At 38.3% G+C, this 23,430-nt stretch overlaps 1 protein-coding gene across 1 annotated transcript in view; it reads left to right on the forward strand.

Annotated features, from left to right (window-relative positions):
- The window catches only part of LOC103000733 (keratin, type I cytoskeletal 40), a 31,966-nt gene extending 22,457 nt beyond the window's left edge, over window positions 1–9,509 (forward strand). Inside the window, 1 exon segment of the mRNA XM_057535181.1 lies at window positions 9,363–9,509. Within this exon segment, the coding sequence (XP_057391164.1) occupies window positions 9,363–9,509 (147 nt within the window).
- Window positions 9,510–23,430: the final 13,921 nt, after the last annotated feature.

A 23,430-nucleotide genomic window follows, 5' to 3' on the forward strand; every position in this document is an offset into this window, starting at 1 on the left:
TCAAACCTTTTAAAGCTAATACGGAGTCTGGACTCCCTTTTGCAAGAGCACCAGAATCACAGCTAACTGCTAAACAATCATCAACAGGAAGACACTGGAACTCACCAAAAAAATACCCCACATCCAAAGACAAAGGAGAAGTCACAATGAGATGGTAGGAGGGGCACAATCACAATAAAATCAAATCCCACAACCACTGGGTGGGTGACTCACAAAATGGAGAACAATTATACTACAGAATTCCACCCACTGGAGTGAAGGTTCTGAGCCTCACGTCAGGCTTCCCAACCTGGGGGTCCAGAAACGGGAAGAGGAATTCCCAGAAAATCAGACTTTGAAGGCTAGTGGGATTTGATTGCAGAACTTTGACAGGTCTGGGGGAAACAGAGACTCCACTCTTGGAAGGCACAAACAAAGTAGTGTGCTCATCGGGACCCAGGGGAAGGAGCAGTGACCCCATAGGAGACTGAAACAGACCTATCTGCTAGTGTTGGAGGGTCTCCTGCAGAAGCAGGGGGCAGCTGTGGTTCACTGCAGGGACAAAGACACTGGCAGCAGAAGTTCTGGGAAGTACTCCTTGGTGTGAGCCTTCCTGGAGTCCACCATTAGCCCCACCAAAGGGCTTGCGGGCTCCAGTGCTGGGTCGCCTGAGGCCAAACAACCAACAGGGAGGGAACTCAGCCCCACCCATCATCAGACAAGAGGATTAAAGTTTTACTGAGCTCTGCCAACCAGAGCAACACCCAGCTCTACCCACCACCAGTCCCTCCCATCAGGAAGCTTGTACAAGCCTCTTAGATAGCCTCATTCTATCTCTATCTTCTATCAGAGAGCAGACAGCAGAAGCAAAAAGAACTAAAATCCTGCAGCCTGTGAATGAAAACCACATTCGCAGAAAGATAGACAAAATGAAAAGGCAGAGGACTATGTACCAGATGAAGGAACGAGGTAAAACCCCAGAAAAACAACCAAATGAAGTGGAGATAGGCAACCTTCCTGAAAAAGAATTCAGAATAATGATAGTGAAGATGATCCAGGACCTCGGAAAAAGAATGGAGGCAAAGATCAAGAAGACGCAAGAAATGTTTAACGAAGACCTAGAAGAATTAAAGAACAAACAAACAGAGATGAACAATACAATAACTGAAATGAAAAATACACTAGAAGGAATCAATAGCAGAATAACTGAGACAGAAGAACAGAGAAGTGACGTGGAAGACAGAATGGTGGAATTCACTGCTGTGTAACAGAATAAAGAAAAAAGAATGAAAAGAAATGAAGACAGCCTAAGAGACCTCTGGGACAACATTAAACGCACCAACATTTGCATTAAAGGGGTCCCAGAAGGAGAAGAGAGAGAGAAAGGACCCGAGAAAATATTTGAAGAGATTATAGTCAAAAACTTCTGTAACATGGGAAAAGAAATAGCCACCCAAGTCCAGGAAGTGCAGAGAGTCCCAGGCAGGATAAACCCAAGGAGAAACATGCCGAGACACATAGTAATCAAACTGACAAAAATTAAAGACAAAGAAAAATTATTAAAAGCAACAAGGGAAAAACGACAAATAACATACAAGGGAACTCCCATAAGGTTAACAGCTGATTTCTCAGCAGAAACTCTACGAGCCAGAAGGGGGTGGCAGAATATACTTAAAGAGATGAAAGGGAAGAACCTACAGCCAAGATTACTCTACCCGGGAAGGATCTCATTCAGATTCGACAGAGAAATCAAAAGCTTTGCAGACAAGCAAAAGCTAAGAGAATTCAGCACCACCAAACCAGCTCTCCAACAAATGCTAAAGGAACTTCTCTAAGTGGGAAAAGCAAGAGAAGAAAAGGAACTACAAAAAAAAAACCCCATAACAATTAAGAAAATGGTAATAGGAACATACATATTGATAATTACCTTAAATGGGAATGGATTAAATGCTCCAACCAAAAGACACAGGCTCGCTGAATGGATACAAAAAGAAGACCCATATATATGCTGTCTACAAGAGACCCACTTCAGACCTAGGGACACTTACAGACTGAAAGTGAGGGGATGGAAAAAGATATTCCATGCAAATGGAAATCAGAAGAAAGCAGGAGTAGCAATACTCATATCAGATAAAATAGACTTTAAAATAAAGAATGTTGCAAGAGACAAGGAAGGACACTACATAATGATCAAGAGATCAATCCAAAAAGAAGATATAACAATTATAAATATATATGCACCCAACATAGGAGCACCTCAATAAAAAAGGTAAATGCTAACAGCCATAAAAGAGGAAATTGTCAGTAACACAATAATAGTGGGAGACTTTGACACCTCACTTATACCAATGGACAGATCAACCAGACAGAAAAGTAATAAGGAAACACAGCTTTAAATGACACAAGAGACCAGATAGAATTAATTGATACCTATAGGACATTCAACCTAAAAACAGCAGTTTACACTTTCTTCTCAAGTGTACAAGGAACATTCTCCAGGATAGATCACATCTTGGGACAAAAATCAAGCCTCGGTAAATTTAAGAAAATTGAAATCATATTAAGCATGTTTTCTGACCACAATGTTATAAGATTAGAAATTACGGGGAAAAAAACGTAAAAAACACAAACACATGGAGGCTAAACAATATGTTACTAAATAACCAACAGATCACTGAAGAAATCAAAGAGGAAATCAAAATATACCTAGAGACAAATTACAATGAAAACACGATGATCCAAAACCTATGGGATGCAGCAAAAGCAGTTCTAAGAGGGAAGGTTATAACAGCACAATCCTACCTCAAGAAACAAGAAAAATCTCAAATAAACAATCTAACCTTACACCTAAAGGAACTAGAGAAAGAAGAATGAACAAAACCCAAAGTTAGTAGATGGAAAGAAACCATAAAGATCAGAGTAGAAATAAATGAAATAGAAACAAAGACAACAATAGCAAAGATCAATAAAACTAAAAGGTGCTTCTTTGAGAAGATAAAATTGATACACCTTTAGCCAGAGTCATCAAGAAAAAGAGGGAGAGGACTCAAATCAATAAAATTAGAAATGAAAAAGGAGAAGTTACAGCAGACGCTGCAGAAATACAAAACATCCTAAGAGACTCCTACAAGCAACTCTATGCCAATAAAATAGACAATCTGGAAGAAACGGACAAATTCTTAGAAAGGTATAACCTTCCGAGACTGAACCAGGAAGAAATAGAAAATATGAACAGACCAATCACAAGTAATGAAATTGAAACTGTGATTAAAAATCTTCCAACAAGCAAAAGTCCAGGACCAGATGGCTTCACAGGTGAATTCTATCAAACATTTAGAGAAGAGCTAACACCCATCCTTCTCAAACTCTTCCCAAAAATTGCAGAGGAAGGACCACTCCCCAACTCATTCTATGAGGCCACCATCACCCTGATACCAAAACCAGACAAAGATACTACAAAAATAGAAAATTACAGATCAATATCACCGATGAAAATAGATGCAAAAATCCTCAAAAAAATACTAGCAAACAGAATCCAACAGCACATTTAAAGGATCATACACCATGATCAAGTGGGGTTTATCCCAGGAATGCAAGGATTCTTCAATATATGCAAATCAATGTGATACACCATATTAACAAATTGAAGGAGAAAAACCATATGATCATCTCAATAGATGCAGAGAAAGCTTTTGACAAAATTCAACACCCATTTATGATTAAAAAACCTTGCAGAAACTTTCCTCAACATAATAAAGGCCATATATGACAAACCCACAGCCAACATCATCCTCAATGGTGAAAAACTGAAACCATTTCCACTAAGATCAGGAACAAGACAAGGTTGCCCACTCTCACCACTATTATTCAACATAGTTTTGGAAGTTTTAGCCACAGCAATCAGAGAAGAAAAAGAAATAAAAGGAATCCAAATCAGAAAAGAAGAAGTAAAGCTGTCACTGCAGGTGACATGATACTATACATAAAGAATCCTAAAGATGCTACCAGAAAACTACTAGAGCTAATCAATGAATTGGGTAAAGTAGCAGGATACAAAATTAATGCACAGAAATCTCTAGCATTCCTATACACTAATGATGAAAAATCTGAAAGTGAAATTAAGAAAACACTCCCATTTACCACTGCAACAATAAGAATAAAATATCTAGGAATAAACCTACCTAAGGAGACAAAAGACCGGTATGCAGAAAATTATAAGACACTGATGAAAGAAATTAAAGATGATACAAATAGATGGAGAGATATACCATGTTCTTGGATTGGAAGAATCAACATTGTGAAAATGACTCTACTGCCCAAAGCAATCTACAGATTCGATGCAATCCCTAGCAAACTACCACTGGCATTTTTCCCAGAACTAGAATAAAAAATTTCACAATTTGTATGGAAACACAAAAGACCCCGAATAGCAAAAGAAATATTGAGAAAGAAAAATGGAGCTGGAGAAATCAGGCTCCCGGACTTCAGACTATACTACAAAGCTACAGTAATCAAGACAGTATGGTACTGGCACAAAAACAGAAATATAGATCAATGGAACAGGATAGAAAGCCCAGAGATAAACCCACGCACATATGATGACCTTATCTTTGATAAAGGAGGAAAGACTATACAAGGGAGAAAAGACAGCCTCTTCAATAAGTGGTGCTGGGAAAACTGGACAGCTACATGTAAAAGAATGAAATTAGAACACTCCCTAACATCATACACAGAAATAAACTCAAAATGGATTAAAGACCTAAATGTAAGGCCAGACACTATCAAACTCTTAGAGGAAAATATGGGCAGAATACTCTATGACATAAATCACAGCAAGATCCTTTTTGACCCACCTCCTAGAGAAATGGAAATAAAAACAAAAATAAACAAATGGGACCTAATGAAATTTAAAACCTTTAGCACAGCAAAGGAAACTATAAACAAGTCAATAAAAGACAACCCTCAGAATGGGAGAAAATATTTGCAAACGAATCAATGGGCAAAGGATTAATCTCCAAAATATATAAAGAGCTCATGCAGCTCAATATTAAAAAAACAAACAACCCAATCAAGAAATGAAGAGAAGACCTAAACAGAGATTTCTCCAAAGAAGACATACAGATGGCCAAGAGGCACATCAAAAGCTGCTCAACATCACTAATTACTAGAGAAATGCAAATCAAAACTGCAATGAGGTATCACCTCACACCGGTTAGAATGGGCATCATCAGAAAGTCTACAAACAACAAATGCTGGAGAGGGTGTGGAGAAAAGGGAACCCTCTTACACTGTTGGTGCAAATGTAATTTGGTACAGCGACTATGGAGAACAGTATGGAGGTCCCTTAAAAAGCTAAAAATAGAATTACCATATGACCCAGCAATCCCACTACTGGGCATGTACCCAGAGAAAACCATAATTCAAAAGGACACTTGTACCCCAATGTTCATTGCAGCACTATTTACAATAGCCAAGTCATGGAAGCGACCTAAATGCCCATCAACATGCGAATGGATAAAAAAGATGTGGTACATAAATACAATGGGATATTACTCAGCCATAAAAAGGAACGATATTGGGGCCTTTGTAGAAAGGTGGATGGACCTAGAGACTGTCATACACAGTGGAGTAAGTCAGAAAAAGAAAAACAAATATTGTATATTAACGCATATATGTGGAATCTAGAAAAATGGTACAGATGAACTGGTTTGCAAGGCAGAAATAGAGACACAGATGTAGAGAACAAGCGTATGGACACCAAGGGGGGATATCAGGGTGGGGAGGATGAATTGGGAGATTGGGATTGACATGTATACACCAATATGTACAAAATAGATAACTAATAAGAACCTACTGTACAAAAAATAAATAAATAAAGTAAAATGTAATAAGGAAGCTAAATCAATATTCTATACAGCCACAGGAGAGAGTTAAACGGTTTTTTACTCAGGGCCACAGCTGCAGTAGAAAAGGGGCTATTGGAGAGGGAAAGGAGGGATTCAATTAAGAAAAAAAAAAAAAAACTATGGTTAACGAAGGGGAAGCGGGGGTGGGATAAATTAAGAATTTGGGACTAACATATACACAGTACTATATGTAAAAGAGATAACCAACAAGGACCTACTGTATAGCACAGGGAACTATACTCAGTATTTTATAATAACCTATAAGGGAAAAGAATCTGAAAAAAATAGATATATTGATATATGTATGTATAACTGAATCACTTTGCTGTGGACCTGAAACTAACACAACATGGTAAACCAACTATACTTCAATAAAAATAAATAAATTCTTTTAAAAGTATAATTTTATCACAGCTCAAAAGACAACCATGAATCAGGAAACAGCATGCTCTCTGGAGTCTGAGTTCAAATTCCACCTCTGATTCCTCTCTGTGAGACCTCAAGCTGTTTATTGACCCTTCCTGGGCCTCACTTTCCCCATCTTTGAAATAGGGTTATTAGCAGTACCTACGACCAGATCATTCTGAGAATTAAATAAAGCGTGTAAAGAACTTACAGGAGTATCTGGGAAACAGCATGTATTCAATAAATGTTAGTTATTATTATCAATATTGATAATAATTACTAACAGAAATTTCTGCTAGAAGAAGCAGCCTAAAAATTTTTCCCCAAGAGTTGGGTTAGTGATAATCCCTTTCATTACTTTCCGCCAGGATTTCTCTAGAAGCCAATTACATCCAGATCCCCTGGAAAGCTTGTAAAATTCAAATTTGGGGGCCCTACCCCAGACCTCCTACATTAGCATCTCCAGGTGTGGGAACCTAAAATTCAAATTTAAACAAAAATCCTCAGCTGAAGAATGTATGCTGAACTAAAAGCCACTGCTTTCTAATTGACAAGTGCATTTTGGTTTAAAGATCTGGCTGACTTGATGCCTTTTCAAGGCTTTCTTTTAGGTTCTGACACTAGCTTGATATATGACCACACTTGTAGAGAGTTCCTCCTCCACATACCCATCCACCTGTTTATAAAGTGGGGTTAATTAATAATAAATACATTAAGCGTTACTAACTCATTTAATCCTCACAACACTACCATGAAGTAGCTACTATTAACATTCCCATTTAAAAGATAAAGAAACCTGTATTTTGTAATAACTGTAAATGGAAAGTAACCTTTCAAAATTGTATAGAAAATAAAAATTAAAATACAAAAAAAGATAAAGAAACCAACGGATAGAGAAGAGACTCACTCAATGCCTTTCAATAAAAAGACTGAACTTTAAGTACTTTGATTTCCTTAGGAAAGTCAAAATAGCACCTGATACATTATATAATCAGTCTCCAAGAACAGAAACAATTCACAGTAGCAACAGATTATTTTCAACAATTCAAAGCACCTTTCTCCAGCTTGCTTGTCACTACTTCTAGTGAGAAACCATCAAAGGAATCTTCATGTCATTAGCACTGATCTTTCTATTTGTCCAGAAATTCACAGACTAAGTGAGTTTATTTTAAATTTTATTTTACTGTGGTAAGAACACAACATGAGATCTACTCTTTTAATAGATTTTTAAGTGAACAATACGGTTTTGTTATCTATAGGTGCAATGCTGTACAGTAGATCCCTAGAACTTATTTATCTTGCATAACGGAAATTTTATACTTGTTGATTAGTAACTCCCCCTTTTCCCCTCCTCCAAGCTCCTGGCAACCACTGTTCTATTGTTTGCTTCTATGACTTTGATTATTTAGACTTTGATTATTTAAAATGGCTCACATAAATGGAATCATGCATTATTTGTCCTTCTGTGAGTGGCTTATTTCACTTAGTGTAAAGTTCAGCCATGTTGTCACATATTAAAGGATTTCCTTTTTTAAGGCTGAATAATATTCTGTGTGTGTGTGTGTGTGTGTGTGTGTGTGTGGTTCTTTTTTATCCATTTATCCACATTCATCCATCAATAAACAGAGGTGGTTTTTTCCTTTTCTTGGCTATTGAGAACAATGCCACAATGAACGTGAGAGTGCTAATACCTCTTTGAAAATTAGAATAGTATTTTGGTGGCATCTAATAGCTTTTTTCACATCAGAGATGGAGAAACTACAGCCCAGAGAGAAAGGTGACTGGTCCATCACTACACAGTCAGTAAGAGAATCCAGTGCTCTCTTCTACTTCTCACTCTTCATCACATCTGTAGTAGACAGTGGTGAACTTGGGTCTGATGGAAACAACCCTGGACCACAAGACAGTGACCTTCAGGTCTAGTTCTTAGGATCATCCCTTGACTTCTCTGTGCTTGGACACTGGATCCTCACCAGATCTTTTTGATCTAACGTCTTTAGTTTCCCTTATAATCCCTGATGTTACTCGCTGTGTCTAGTCCTCTGCATCTGTACCTAGGAAATGACACCCCAAATAACGTCCCCCAACTCCTCTCTCTGGTTTCTTTTAAAAGCAATTGGATGCTACCAATAAGATCTTTAAGTTCTTTATAAGCTAATAACTGTATGTTGTTATTATTATTAATTCCCATAATTTCCATTTCTCAAACAATGGAGAGAAGTGTCTTACTCATGGCCTGAGTAGGCTTATCCTAATTCTGTCTGTTTTGATTTAAAATGAAAGCTTTGATAATAAATGGCATTTTAAAAGAAAATGCCCTTTCCAAATGAGAGGAAGGGAGAAAGAGATTAAAATTCAGGAGAAAAGGTAAGTGTCCCAGAAGAGGAAGGAGGTGTGCCATCCATGCTGGGAAGAGTTTCTAGGCCAAGTTTCTAGGCATCCATACGACAGTACAGTGGGTTAGTATCAGCGCAAGCAAGCCTGGGATGTATTGTTTCGACACTGATCAAATGGCTTTATAGGAAATGAATCCTTTGGCTATTTGGCTGGCTAGAAATATCTGGCCAGTGTGTTCACACATGATTCACAAGCTTCGTGGAAACAACCCACGCACCCAGTTCAAATGGGAACAACCCTATCTGGCAACATTGAAAAGGTCTATTTAATTGAATTATCATTTCAGGTCGAACATCATATTTGGAGGGCTTTCTCAGGTGACGCTTTTAAGACATAGGCCACCACTTACATGCACATGAGAAAATATGTAATATGCCAATGTTTCCAAATATCTAATTAAGGTGGTGTCACCAGTAGTAAAGTTTCTGAATGTGTTTTCTTGGTCCTCGCACTCTTCTCTTCTTCATCTTCTCCTCCTTCTCCTCCTCCTCTGTCTCTTCCTTCTTCTCTTCCTATGCCCCCTCATCTTTCTTCTCCTTCTCCTTCTCCTTCTCCTTCTCTCTGTCTCTCTATATCTCCCCTCTCTGTCTAGAACAATGCTAACAATCAAGTTGGACATACTACTGATACTTCTAAAAAGCACCTATGGCTAAAGTTTCTCTTCCTGTTTCCTAGAAAGTGACCAAGTTTGGTGCTCCCTTCTCTGTATCCTTCTCTAAAGAACCACCAAACAATCAAGAAGGCCTTTCTTCTAAGCCAGAGGCAAAAATCTCTGATATTACACCTCCTTATGTTGGCCCAGTGGGCCTAGCAGGTGCTTGAGAGTTACTCTGGAGAGGACTGTACCTACTCACTTGATATGTGTGGCCCTTGGAGAAGCAACTTAACTCTACTGATCCAGAAGACCCGGGGGGGCCACACTTGGGGCTGAATTTCTCCAAATCCATGTAATTGGTTATAGAGAACTGCCCATCCCTAACTTATAAGTAATAGTAAAAAGGTCTTCTCTCTTCATCTCAGTGGAGAATAAGTGTTTGTCAACTCATCTTCCACTGACCCATCAGAAAAAACTAACTGTGCCCTCCTCTTTCACTGCCACAGTCCAAGAGACCACCCCTCCCCATCCCCAGCATAGCTTTTGTGGGTGCAGAGCAAAGTCTCACTGTAGAAGGCAAATAAAAATTACAACCCATTTAGGAGGACTCTGTAACTCGAGGGAGAAAAGGTGACTAGGATGAAAATTCAGAACGAGTGGCCCCTGCTAAAGCATTAGAAAAAGCTAGGAGAGAACACTGGCCATCTCTAGTCAAGAAGCAGAATCGCATGCTGATTAAGAACAGTTATTTGAAGCTAGACCAGCTGAGTCTGATTCCCAGCCTTGCCACCTACCATGAGATCTTGGGCAAGTTACTTAACTTCACTGTCTCTGCTTCCTGTTAATAGCTTCTACTTCATAGGGTTGAGATGATGACACTAATTAATGCATGCAAAGCTCTGAAAGCATGCCTGGCACCTGGTAACATAATGAGTATGACTTCATTGTGCTGCTTTGAGAAACTTACATTCAATTGGCAAAACACACGCTTGAGCTGATGAAGTATTTCACTCGTTCTGACAATGGCACAGCCATGCAAAGCCATCCCGATAACTAATGAAAGCACTAAATTAAAGATGGAATCTTTATTTTTAAATAAAAATTACATATATTTAAGATGTTTTGACATACATATATGCAGTGAAATGATTGCCATATATAGGTCTAATTCTTCTATTTTCCAGAATGTTATGGAACTCAGCTGGAAAGGACCTCTCCATAATATGCCAACCTTCACACTCTTTGGCAGTCAATAGGAAGAAGATGCCCCAGGAAGAGGAGGGAGAATAGTTTGAAGCCAGCTCTGTAAATAGGATCACATTTGTGGAGAATGGATATGACAGGGCAGTTCAGATAGGACTGGTGGTCCTTCTCCTAGTACAATACCTGTTTCCCTTGTCTCTCATGGCCCCGATGTTCCCCGGAGTCAGGTTATGGGCTCAGTAGAGAAAGCAGCAGGAAACCTCCTGCAGAACTCTCAGAATTAACATAATATAGCCAACAAATAATCAAAGTGATTAAATATGTTCAGAAGCCACAATGCAACACTGAACATAATCACGTAGCACATGGAGAGTTGCGCAGTTCCTGAGGCCTCATTATTAAGACCCCACATCTCTTTTCCAGGTCCATTTTGCTGAACAACCTCCATATCACAACTTGGTTTCTCCGATACTCAGATACAACAAAGAAGGTGCTCTGATTTGCAGATGGGAACTTTATGGTTGCAGAATGGATCATCTCTCAATGTTAAATTAATAAATTTGCATTCTAGCTCATTCATCTGGCACTTAATAGTTAGGTTACTATGAGTCAGCTCCTGAGAGTCCCTTTGGTTCTGGTGCACTAATAATAATGATGTTTCTGAACCCACCAGCCTGAGAACAGAGATGGACCACTGTCACTGCTCGGAGGATTGTCAACCTGCAAGGCTCCACCTTGGAGATGAAACAGCCTAACTAGACGGCATCTCCATCTCATCTCATCACAGCAGTTCGGCAGTTGGGTTCCTATGAAGTTTATTGTTTGTAGATTGGCATGGAATGGTTCAACTCCAGACGTAAAACCAAGAGGTCTTGATTGGAGAAACATCAGGAAAGTGTAAATCTCATTTCTAATCTTGTTCATATTCATGGTAAACAGAGGGTCAAAACAATGGCTGCCAGATACTCATGTTTCCAGCAGATGACTTGTGGCTTCGTCAGCGATCATGCGCTGCTGAAGCTGCAAGGGGCTTTCTGGTTTTGATCTGTCCTAAGATTAACAGGAAAAAGGGTGATAGGATAGGATATCAAAAATCCATCCCCAGAATCGCTTTTAATAAGGCTACAAATCTGGGGGTGTTAGTAATCAGAAAAGAAATCAAATGTATTAGGTTTACATAGTAAAAGTAGAAGATGTTATGTTTGTGAATTCAGGGGAGGCACTGGGAGAAACAGAAAAAATAAGAAGGAAGAAGGAGCATTCTTTGCTCTTGTGGCCACAGAGTGAGGTAAGCCAAGAGGTCATTTGGAGCTCACCCAAATAGAACAGAATCTCCACTGGGAGTAGAATGCAGGTATTATGTCCACTGTCCCAGTTATAGCACCATCTCGTCATAGTAATGATATGAAGCTTATGCAGTAAACAGCAATTAGTGACAGAGAAACCCATGGTTCAGGTCTCTCTGAGAGGAAGGTCCACAGAGCAGTTAAAAAGCTGTGGACAGAGGATGAGATCAGGAGGGAGGTGGACTTGGGTGTAAATAAAAGACAAATATTCACATCTACCCTAATCATGGTACCTATGTATGCCCTGGATCTTCAAGAAAAGCCTTGATTTTTTTGTGATTTTATACTTTTCAATAAAATCACTTGTGAAATGTTCAAGTAAATGTGATTTAAATTCTAATTTTGAGGTGTATTACATAAATTGATTTGCAAATTAAAAATCTGCCTATAATTTGAATAATGTAGTTTATGAAATACTCCCTGCAACCATCTTTGCTGTTATGATAATAATTTAAAAATCCATATTATATATGACTGAAAATATATGCTTTATAAGTGACATGGAAAAATATTCTATTGGCCTTAATCTTCAACCAAAATCAATCGCTAGAATTCCTATTTGTAATATTACACACACACGCACACACACACACACACGTGCGCTATGTTAATTTTCTATTGCCACTGTAACAAATTAGCACAAACTTAGTGGCTCAAAACAACACAAATTTACTGTCTTACAGTTCTCTATTTCAAAAGTCTGAAGTCTGACACAGATCTCACCGGCCTAAAATCAAGGTGTTGGCAGGACCGTGATCCTTCCTGGAGGTCCCAGAGGAGAACCCGTTTCCTTGCCTTTTCCAGCTTCCCACATTCCTTGGCTTGTATCTCCCTTCTGTCTTCAAAGACATGAGATTACATCAGGCCTACCTGAATAATTCAAGAAAATCCCCTGATTTTAAGGCCAGCTTGCTAGCAAACTTAATTCTGTCTGCATCCTTAATTCCCCTTTGCCATGTAAGATACATATTCACAGGTTCTAGGTATTAGGAGATGGACATCTTTGGGGGGTCATTATTCTGCCTACCACACTTGCCTACAATTAAACCAAAGGAAAACTGGAGAGAGAGAAGTCTCATGTTTTATCTCCATAGAACACCAAGACTGAAAACAGAGATCGATGCATACAAAGTCATGAGTGTTTAAATCAAGTTGCAACATGAAATCAAGTTTCCATGTTGTACTTTGAGCCTCAGGGAACACAACTGATGTAAAGATAGTATTTATTTAGACTTATACCGTAACCAATGGTTTGAAGATGTAAACATGTTACATAACCTTCTGGGGGCCATCTTTTTATAGCAACCATAGTAACAATTAACATTTACTGAGTACTTCTCATGTGCCGGACAAAGTGTTCAGTGTTCTTTACATGCATTTTCTACACTGCTCATTTTACAAATGAGGAACCTGAAGCAGGAATCATTTAAAACTTACCAGGGTCACGTGCATAGTTAGTATCAGAGCTGGGATTCAAACTCAGGACTGTATGACTGCAGATCCTGCACTTTAACCCATGATCTAAAACGACCTCTTTCTTTTTTAACCAATACACACTTGGCGAGAATTTATTCCCTAATTGACTTGTTACGATCTCAATATTAAAGAAAAAGGACAACTAGCTGGAATGATTCTGTCCCTCCAACCAACTTGACCACTCTTCCCTGACCTCTGCTCTAACTCTGGGAGAGAAAGGAAAGAACAGAGGGAGAGAAAGATTCATAGTCCCTGCAGGAAATGAGGAAGACAGAGAGATGGGGGGAAAAGAATGGGAGTGAGATCTAACAAGAGGCATGTGGAAATGATTTTCAACTGCTCAGAAGAAATAGGACACATTCAAGCCTCCCTAGGGAAGACGGGTGCACTGCTCCACCCTATTTTAAACCCCAGTTATTATAACACAGCATAATGTATGGAATGTTCTGGTAACCTCCTCAGAGTGGAAATCATCCATTTAACTTTAAACAGATAACATAGTAGGAGTAAGAATAAAATATACCAAACAAAGAAATTGGGAATTATATTTGGGATATAATCTCTATAGAAAAGTGAGACTTTAAAAGGCACCCAGGATACTGAAGTAAAGGCTATAAATTTAGAGCACTCTATTAAAATATATATATAACTTCCCAGCAAACAGGATCCAAAGCCAGAACATAGTGTGATTTAGGCTTATTTTACCTGACCAAAATAGAGTATTCTTTTTTTTCTGAGTGACAGAAAAATAGAAATTCACTGTTTCCTTTTGTAACAGTCCAAGGTGAGTGTTCCAAGTTAGCAGGCAAATCTGCTCTATATTGTTCACTGAAGGACCCAGATTCATTCTTCTATATCATAACTCCAGCCCTAGACATCGATGTAGGCTGCATAAATCACAAATGTTGTCACAAATGGCAAGAATTCTTTTTCTATATGGCTGAGCAGTACTCCACTGTTTGTGTGTGTATGTGTGTGTGTGTGTGTGTGTGTGTATCATACCTTCTTTATGCATTCATCCATCTTTAGACACAAGTTGTTTCCACATCTTTGCTGTTGTAAACAATACTGTGATGAATGAATATTGGGGTGCATATATCTTTTCAAATTAGTGTTTTTATTTTCTTTGGAGAAATACCCAGAAGTGGAATAGCTGGATCATATGGTAGCTATATTCTTAGTTTTTTGAGGACTCTCCATACAGTTTTCCATAGCAGCCACCAACAATGTATGAGGGTTCCCTTTTCCCCACATACTCTTCAACACTTGTTATTTCTTGTCTTTTTGATAATAGCCATTCTAACAGGGTGGAGGTGATATCTCATTGTGCTTTTGATTTACATTTCCTTGATAAGTTGTAATGTTGAGCATCTTTTCATGTGTCCATTGGCCATCTGTATGTCTTCTTTGGAAAAATGTCAATTCAGGTCCTCTGCCCATTTTTTAATCAAGTTGCTTGCTTCTGTGTTGTTGAGTTGTGCAAAATAGAGTATTCTAACATACAAACACATACACACACACACATTACAAATGTGTTTTAATAATAGCACCACTGAGCCTTTTTTTCTCTGCCCATATTTTTCTTTTCTTTTTTTTTATAATTGAAGTATAGTTGACTTACAATATTGTATTAGTTTCAGGTGTAGAACAGAGTAATTCAATATTTTTATAAAGTATACTTTACACTAAGTTATTGACTATATTCCCTGTGCTGTACATCCATGTAACATTCATTTTATAACTGGTTGTTTGTATCTCTTAGTGCCCATCGACCGATGAATGGCTAAGGAAGATGTCGTATATATACAAATGGAATACTACTCAACCATAAAAAAGAATGAAATCCTGGGCTTCCCTGGTGGCGCAGTGGTTGAGAGTCTGCCTGCTAATGCAGGGGACACGGGTTCGGGCCCTGGTCTGGGAAGATCCCACATGCCGCGGAGCGGCTGGGCCCGTGAGCCACAACTACTGAGCCTGCGCGTCTGGAGCCTGTGCCCCGCAGCGGGGGGGGCCGCGATAGTGAGAGGCCCGCGCACCGCGATGAAGAGCGGTCCCTGCACCGCGATGAAGAGTGGCCCCCACTTGCCGTAACTGGGGAAAGCCCTCGCACGAACTGAGGACCCAACACAGCCAAAAATAAAGAAATAAATAAATAAAGTAGCTATAAAATTAAAAAAAAAAAAAAAAAAAAAAAAAAAAAAAAAAGAATGAAATCTTGCCATTTGCCACAACATGGATGGACCTGGAAGGTATTATACTTAGTGAGATAAGTGATAGAAAGACAAGTACTCTATGTTTACACTTATATGTGGAATCTAAAAATTAAAAAAAAATTTTTTTTAAAGCAAAATAAATGAACAAATATAACAAAACAGAACCACTGAGCATTTTTTATGTGCAATGTGTGGGTTATCAAATTTAATTCCCACAAAAATCCCATCAGTCAGGGGTGAGTATTAATCTCAGTTCACATTTGTGGAAATTGAGGCCTGAAGAGTTGGATTGCAGATAGCAAAATCAGAACTTGAACTTAAAGCTGGTAACCAGAACATTCATCAGCATAAATTTAGGCTGACCTTTACATGGACTTTGTTTATAATATATAAACTCTTGCAATTAATGTTTATTTTTTAATTCATCTGGAGACAGAAGTATGCCTTCTTTTTTCTTTTCTTTTTTTATTGTGGGAAAATACATGTAACATAAAATTTACCATTGTAACCATTTTAAGTGTACACTTCTGTAGCATTAAATACAATCACATCATTTTACAACCATCACCGTTATCCATCTCCAGAACTTTTTCACCTTCTCCAACTGAAACTCTGTACCCATTAAACAATAAATCCCCATTTCCATTCTTCCCATAGCCCCTAGTAACAACCATTCTATTTTCTATCTCTATGAACCTGAATAGTTACACATACAAGAACAATCATACGTTTGTCCTTTTGTTCCTGTCTTATCTCACTTAGCATAATGCTTCCAAGGTTCACCTAAGTTGTAGCATGTGTCAAATTTTCAATTGTATGTATATACCACATTTTTTTAATCCATTCATTTTTTTTATTGGAGTATAATTGTTCCACAATGTTGTGTTAGCTTCTGCTGTACAATGAAGTGAATCAGCTATATGTATACCTATATCCCCTCCCTCTTGGACCTCCCTCCCACTCCCCCACTCAATCTCACCCATGTAGGTCATCACAGAGCACTGAGCTGAGCTTCCTGTGCATCATAGCATGTTCCCACTAGCTATCTATTTTATGCATGATAGTGTATATACGTCAATCCTAATCTCCCAGTTCGTCCCACCCTCCCCTCCCCTCTGCGTTCACGTGTCTGTTCTCTATGTCTACATTTCAATTCCTGCCCTGCAAATAGGTTCATCCAACCATTTTTCTAGATTCCACATATATGCGTTAATATACGATATTTGTTTTTCTCTTTCTGGCTTACTTCACTCTGTGTGACACTCTCTAGGTCCATCCACATCTCTACAAATGATCCAGTTTTCTTCCTTTTTATGGCCGAGGAATATTCCATTGTATATATGTACCACATCATCTTTATCCATTCATCTATCATTGGACATTTATGTTGTTTCCATGTCCTGGCTATTGTAAAGAGTGCTGCAATGAGCATTGGGGTACATGTGTCCTTTTGAATTATGGTTTCTCTGGGTGTATGCCCAGAGGTGGGATTGCTGGCTCATATGGTAGCTCTATTTTGAGCTTTTTAAGGAACCTCCATACTGTTCTCCATAGTGGTCGTATCAATTTACATTCCCACCAACAGTGCAAAAGTGTTCCCTTTTCTCCACACCCTCTCCAGCAATTAATGTTTGTATATTTTGTTTATTTTTTATTTATTTATTTATGGCTGCGTTGGGTTTTCGTCGCTGCGTGTGGGCTTTTCTCTAGTTGTGGCGAGTGGGGGCTACTCTTCATTGTGGTGTGCAGGCTTCTCATGGCAGTGGCTTCTCTTGTTGCGGAGCACGGGCTCTAGGCGTGCAGGCTTCAGTAGTTGTGGCTCATGGGCTCTAGAGTGTAGGCTCAGTGGTTGTGGCGCATGGGCTTAGTTGCTCTGCAGCATGTGGGATCTTCCCAGACCAGGGCTCGAACCCGTGTCCCCTGCCTTGGCAGGCAGATTCTCAACCACTGTGCCACCACAGAAGCCCCAGTTTGTAGATTTTTTTTTTTTTTTAAGGATTTTCTTATTTATTTATTTATTTATTTATTTATTTATTTTTGGCTGTGTTGGGTCTTCGGTTCGTGCGAGGGCTTTCTCCAGTTGTGGCAAGCGGGGGCCACTCTTCATCGCGGTGCGGGGACCGCTCTTCATCGCGGTGCGCGGGCCTCTCTCTATCGCGGCCCCTCCCGTCGCGGGGCACAGGCTCCAGACGCACAGGCTCAGCAATTGTGGCTCACGGGCCCAGCCGCTCCGCGGCATGTGGGATCTTCCCAGACCAGGGCTCGAACCCGTGTCCCCTGCATTAGCAGGCAGACTCTCAACCACTGCGCCACCAGGGAAGCCCTGTAGATTTTTTGATGGTGGCCATCATGACTGGTGTGAGGTGATACCTCATTGTAGTTTTGATTTGCATTTCTCTAATAATTAGTGATGCTGAGCATCTTTTCATGTGGCTCTTGGCCATCTGTATGTCTTCTTTGGTGAAATGTCTACTTAGGTCTTCTGCCCATTTTTTAATTGGGTTGTTTGTTTTATTGATATTGAGCTCCATGAGCTGTTTGTATATTTTGGAGATTAATTCTTTGTCCTTTGATTCGTTTGCAAATATTTTCTTCCATTCTGAGGGTTGTCTTTTTGGCTTGTTTATAGTTCCCTTTGCTGTGCAAAGCTTTTAAATTTCATTAGGTCCCATTTATTTATTTTTGTTTTAATTTTCAGTACTCTAGGAGGTGGGTCAAAAAAGATCTTGCTGCGGTTTTTGTCAAAGAGTGTTTTTCCTATGTTCTCCTCTAAGAGTTTTATACTGTCCAGTCTTACATTTAGGTCTTTAATCAATTTGGAGTTTATTTTTCTATATGGTGTTTGATAGTGCTCTTATTTCATTCTTTTACATGTAGCTGTCCAGTTTTCCCAGCATCACTTATTGAAGAGGCTGTCTTTTCTCCACTGTATGTTCTTGCCTCCTTTGTCATAAATTAGGTGACCATATGTGCATGGGTTTATCTCTGGGCTTTCTATCCTGTACCATTGATCTATATTTCTGTTTTTGTGCCAGTACCATACTGTCTTGATTACTGTAGCTTTGTAGTATAGTTTGAAATTGGGGAGCCTGATTCCTCCAGCTCCGTTTTTCTTTCTCAGTATTGCTTTGGTTATTCGGGGTCTTTTGTGTTTCCAAACAAATTGTAAAATTTTTTGTTCTAATTCTGTGAAAAATGTCATTGGTAATTTGATAGGGATTGCATTGAATCTGTAAATTGCTTTGGGTAGTACAGTCATTTTCACAATATTGATTCTTCCAATCCAGGAACATGGTATATTTCTCCATCTGTTTATGTCATCTTTGATTTCTTTCATCAGTGTGTTATAGTTTTCTGAGTACAGGTCTTTTGCCTCCTTAGGTAGGTTTATTCCTAGGTATTTTATTCTTTTTGTTGCGATGGTGAATGGGATTGTTTCCTTAATTTCTCTTTCTGATGTTTCATTGTTGGTGTATAGGAATGCCAGAGATTTCTGTGCATTAATTTTGTATCTTGCAACCTTACCAGATTCACTGATTAGTTCTAGTAGTTTTCTGGTGGCATCTTTTTTTTTTTTTCTAGTGGCATCTTTAGAATTTTCTATGTATAGTATCATATCATCTGCAAACAGTGACAGCTTTACTTCTTTTCCAATTTGTATTCCTTTTATTTCTTTTTCTTCTCTGATTGCCATGACTAGGACTTCCAAAAGTATGTCGAAAAAGAGTGGCAAGAGTGGATATCCTTGTCTTTTCCTGATCTTAGTGGAAATGCTTTCAGTTTTTCACATTTGAGAGTGATATTTCCTGTGGGTTTCTCATATATGGCCTTCATTATGTTGAGGTTGGTTCCCTCTATGCCCATTTTCTGGAGAGTTTTTAACATAAATTGGTGTTGAATTTTGTCAAAAGCTTTTTCTGCATCTATTGAGATGATCATATGGTTTTTATTCCTTAATTTGTTAACATGGTGTATCACATTGATTGATTTGCATATATTGAAGAATCCTTGCATTCCTGGGATAATTTGCACTTGATCATGGTGTATGATCCTTTTAATATGTTGTTGGATGCTGTTTGCTATATTTTGTTGAGGATTTTTGCATCTATGTTCATCAATGATATTGGCCTGTGATTTTCTTTTTTGTGATATCTTTGTCTGGTTTTGGTATCAGGGTGATGGTGGCCTTGTAGAACGAATTTTGGAATGTTCCTCCATCTGAAATTTTTTGGAAGAGCTTGAGAAGGATAGGTGTTAGCTCTTCTCTAAATGTTTGATAGAATTCTTCTGTGAAGCCATTTGGTCCTGGACTTTTGTTGGAAGATTTTTAATTACAGTTTCAATTTTGTTACTTGTGATAGTTCTGTTTATATTTTCTAATTCTTCCTGGTTCAGTCTTGGAAAATTGTACCTTTCTAAGAATTTGTCCATTTCTTCATGGTTGTCCATTTTATTGGCATATAGTTGTTTGTAGTAGTCTCTTATAATCCTTTGTAGTTCTGCGGTGTCAGTTGTGATTTCTCCTTTTTCATTTCTAATTTTATTGATTTGTGTTCTTTCCTTGTTTTTCTTGATGACTCTGAATAAAGGTTTATCCATTTTTGTTTATCTTCTCAAAGAATCAACTTTTAGTTTTACTGAGCTTTGTTATCGTTTTCTTTGTTTCTATTTCATTTCTTCCTGCTCTGATCTTTATGAGTTCTTTCCTTCTACTGACTTTGGGTTTTCTTTGTTCTTCTTTTTCTAGTTGGTTTAGGTGTAAGGTTAGATTGTTTATTTGAAATTTTTCTTATTTCTTGAGGTGAGATTGAATTGCTATAAGCTTCCCTCTTAGAATTGCTTTTGCTGCATCCCATAGGTTTTGGGTCATTGTGTTATCATTGTCATTTGTTTCTATGTTTTTTTAAAATTTTCTCTTTGATTTCTTCAGTGATCTCTTGGCTATTTTGTAACGCACTATTTAGCCTCCATGTATTTGTGGTTTTTACAGGGTTTTTTTCCTGTAATTGATTTCTAATCTCATGGCACTGTGGTCAGAAAAGATGCTTGATACGATTTCAATTTTCTTAAACTTTCTGAGGCTTGATTTGTGACCCAAGATGTGATCTACCTTGGAGGATGTTCTGTGTGCACTTGAGAAGAAAGTGTATTCTTCCACTTTTGGGTGGAATGTCTTTAAATATCAATTAATTCGATCTGGTCTATTGTGTCATTTAAAGCTTGTGTTTCCTTATTTATTTTCTGTTTGGATGATCTGTCCATTGGTGTAAGTGGGGTGTTAAAGTCCCTTACTATTATTGTGTTACTGTTGATTTCCCATTTTATGGTTCTCAGCATTTGCCTTATGTATTGAGGTGCTCCTATGTTGGGTGTGTATGTTTATAATTGTTATACCTTCTTCTTGGATTGATCCTTTGATCATTATGTAGTGTCCTTCCTTATCTCTTGTAACAGTCTTTATGTTAAAGTCTATTTTATCTGATATGAGTATTGCTACTCCAGCTTTCTTTTGCTTTCCATTTACATGGAATATCTTTTTCCATCCCTTCACTGTCAGTCTGTATGTGTCCCTAGGTCTGAAGTGGGTCTCTTGTAGACAACATATATATGGGTCTTGCTTTTGTATCCATTCAGCCAGTCTGTGTCTTTTGGTTGGAGCACTTAATCCATTTACGTTCAAGGTTATTATCGATATGTACATTCTTATTATCATTTTCTTAATTGTTTTGGGTTTGTTTTTGTCGGTCTTTTTCTTCTCTTGTGTTTCCTGCCTAGAGAAGTTCCTTTAGCATGTGTTGTAAAGCTGGTTTTGTGGTACTGAATTCCCTTAGCTTTTGCTTGTCTGAAAAGCTCTTGATTTCTCCATCGAATTGAATGAGATCCTTGCTGGGTAGAGTAATCTTGGTTGTAGGTTTTTCTCTTTCATCACTTTAAGTATATCCTGCCACTTCCTTCTGGCCTGCAGAGTTTCTGCTGAAAAATCAGCTGATAACCTTATGGGGATTCCTCTGTATGTTATCTTTTGCTTTTCCCATGATGCTTTTAATACTTTTCTTTGAATTTAATTTTTGTTAGTTTGATTAATATGGGTCTTGGCGTATTTCTCCTAGGGTTTATCCAGTATGGAACTCTGTGCTTCCTGGACTTGGGTTGCTATTTCCTTTCCCATGTAGGGAAGTTTTCCACTATAATCTCTTCGAATATTTTCTCAGACCCTTTCTTTCTATATTGGGATTTTTATCTAGCCCCTGTGACCTCCTGACAACTTTATTGGTCTCCTCTCTCCAAACTTGTGGAATCATGGCTGCAGGGTCGACAGGGAGTGTTACAATTATCACCATCCTTTGCCCTCATCTGCACACTGTAGTTTACAGATTACAAGGCTCATGTGTGTACCTTATATACTGATTACACAGTTCATGTATGTACAGTAACTCATTCACTCCCCACAACAGCCCTATTAATTACAAGGCAGGTTATTATTAGTCCCATTTTAATGATAGGAAAACTGAGAGTAGAGAGCTTAAGATTGCCTAGTGCTATTAACCTAATAGCAGAGCAGAGACTTAACCCCCAGCCCAAAGTCCTTTCCACTAATCCCCACTATAACAAAGATATAGAAAAGGTACAGTATCATCAGGACTTTTTTAAAGGCCAAGGAGAGGTCCTTGAAACTAGAAGCATAGAAAAAGCGATCCTCTGTAACCAAAAAAAGGAAAGAATAGGGAAAGAAAAAATTTAATTTTCCCCAAAGAAAAGTCAAAACATGAAATGTATTAATAAGCAAAAAAATAGGTAAGGAGAACATCATCAAAAAGTATAGAAAGGAGCTACCTAAAATAAATCTTCAAAGATACTGTAAATGCACATAAAGTCACTGTAAACCCACAGCTGAAATATGAAGCCAGTGGTTATGTGGGCGCTGGGCTGCATGGCATCTCTGCCACTGACTCATTGGACAGTCAGGTCTTTCTCCTTTCACTGCTTTAATTCTTTCATCTATAAAGAGTCCATTTTAGTAGTTACCTGTCCATGAAACCAGTTAAGAGCCTTGAACAAAAAAATACCTTAGCAAAATATATGATTACTTCCTATCTAAAAGCATACTGATTAGAATATTACCAAGCATGTACAGTTTAAGATAGCAATAAACATTGTTTAATATATAATCCTGTAGAATAGATGAATACAGCATATACATACCATGGATGCCATAAGAATCAGTAATAAGTTGAATTTTACTGCAATGTCTTCTTCTTCAGGGCAGAAAACTAATTAATGCTGTGCTACTCCTCCAATATCTCTGCATATTTCTCTAAATCATTCTTCTACAAAAAATAATTAATAAACTACCATTTTCTCTCTTCTGCACAGGTGTAATAGCCTCCCAGCTGATCCTCACACATTTGCTGTCATTCATTCTATACAAAGCAGACAGGTTATCTTTTTAAAACACAAATATGACCACTGCATGGCACTCCCCTGAGTAAAATCTTTCTGTGGTTTTCCATGACTCTCATGCTGAAGATCAAAATACTTAGCAGAGTTGAAAAATCCCAGGACAACCCAGCACCTGTGTGCATTGCCAGCTCATCTCATCCTACTTTCTCCCTTGCTCTCTATGCTCCAGTCACCTAGATTAAGTATTCAATAAATATTTGTCCAATGAGTGGATGAATGAATAAAAAAACAAACAAAACATTAACTTTTTATTTGAATAGGAACAGTATTTTGGTGAACCAAACACAATAAATGGTTGAATTTCAGGCACCAACAAATGTCAAACAGGGAAGAATCCTGGTGTTCAAGGATTTTCCCACAGTCCTCCATACACTCACCCTGCCACAATATGAACCACACTGGGTTAAAGGTAAGAGTTACCCAAACAAGATTTCAACAAATCATCCCAA

This window comes from Balaenoptera acutorostrata, chromosome 20, assembly GCF_949987535.1.
Source record: "Balaenoptera acutorostrata chromosome 20, mBalAcu1.1, whole genome shotgun sequence".
In the NCBI taxonomy this organism is placed as follows: domain Eukaryota; kingdom Metazoa; phylum Chordata; class Mammalia; order Artiodactyla; family Balaenopteridae; genus Balaenoptera; species Balaenoptera acutorostrata.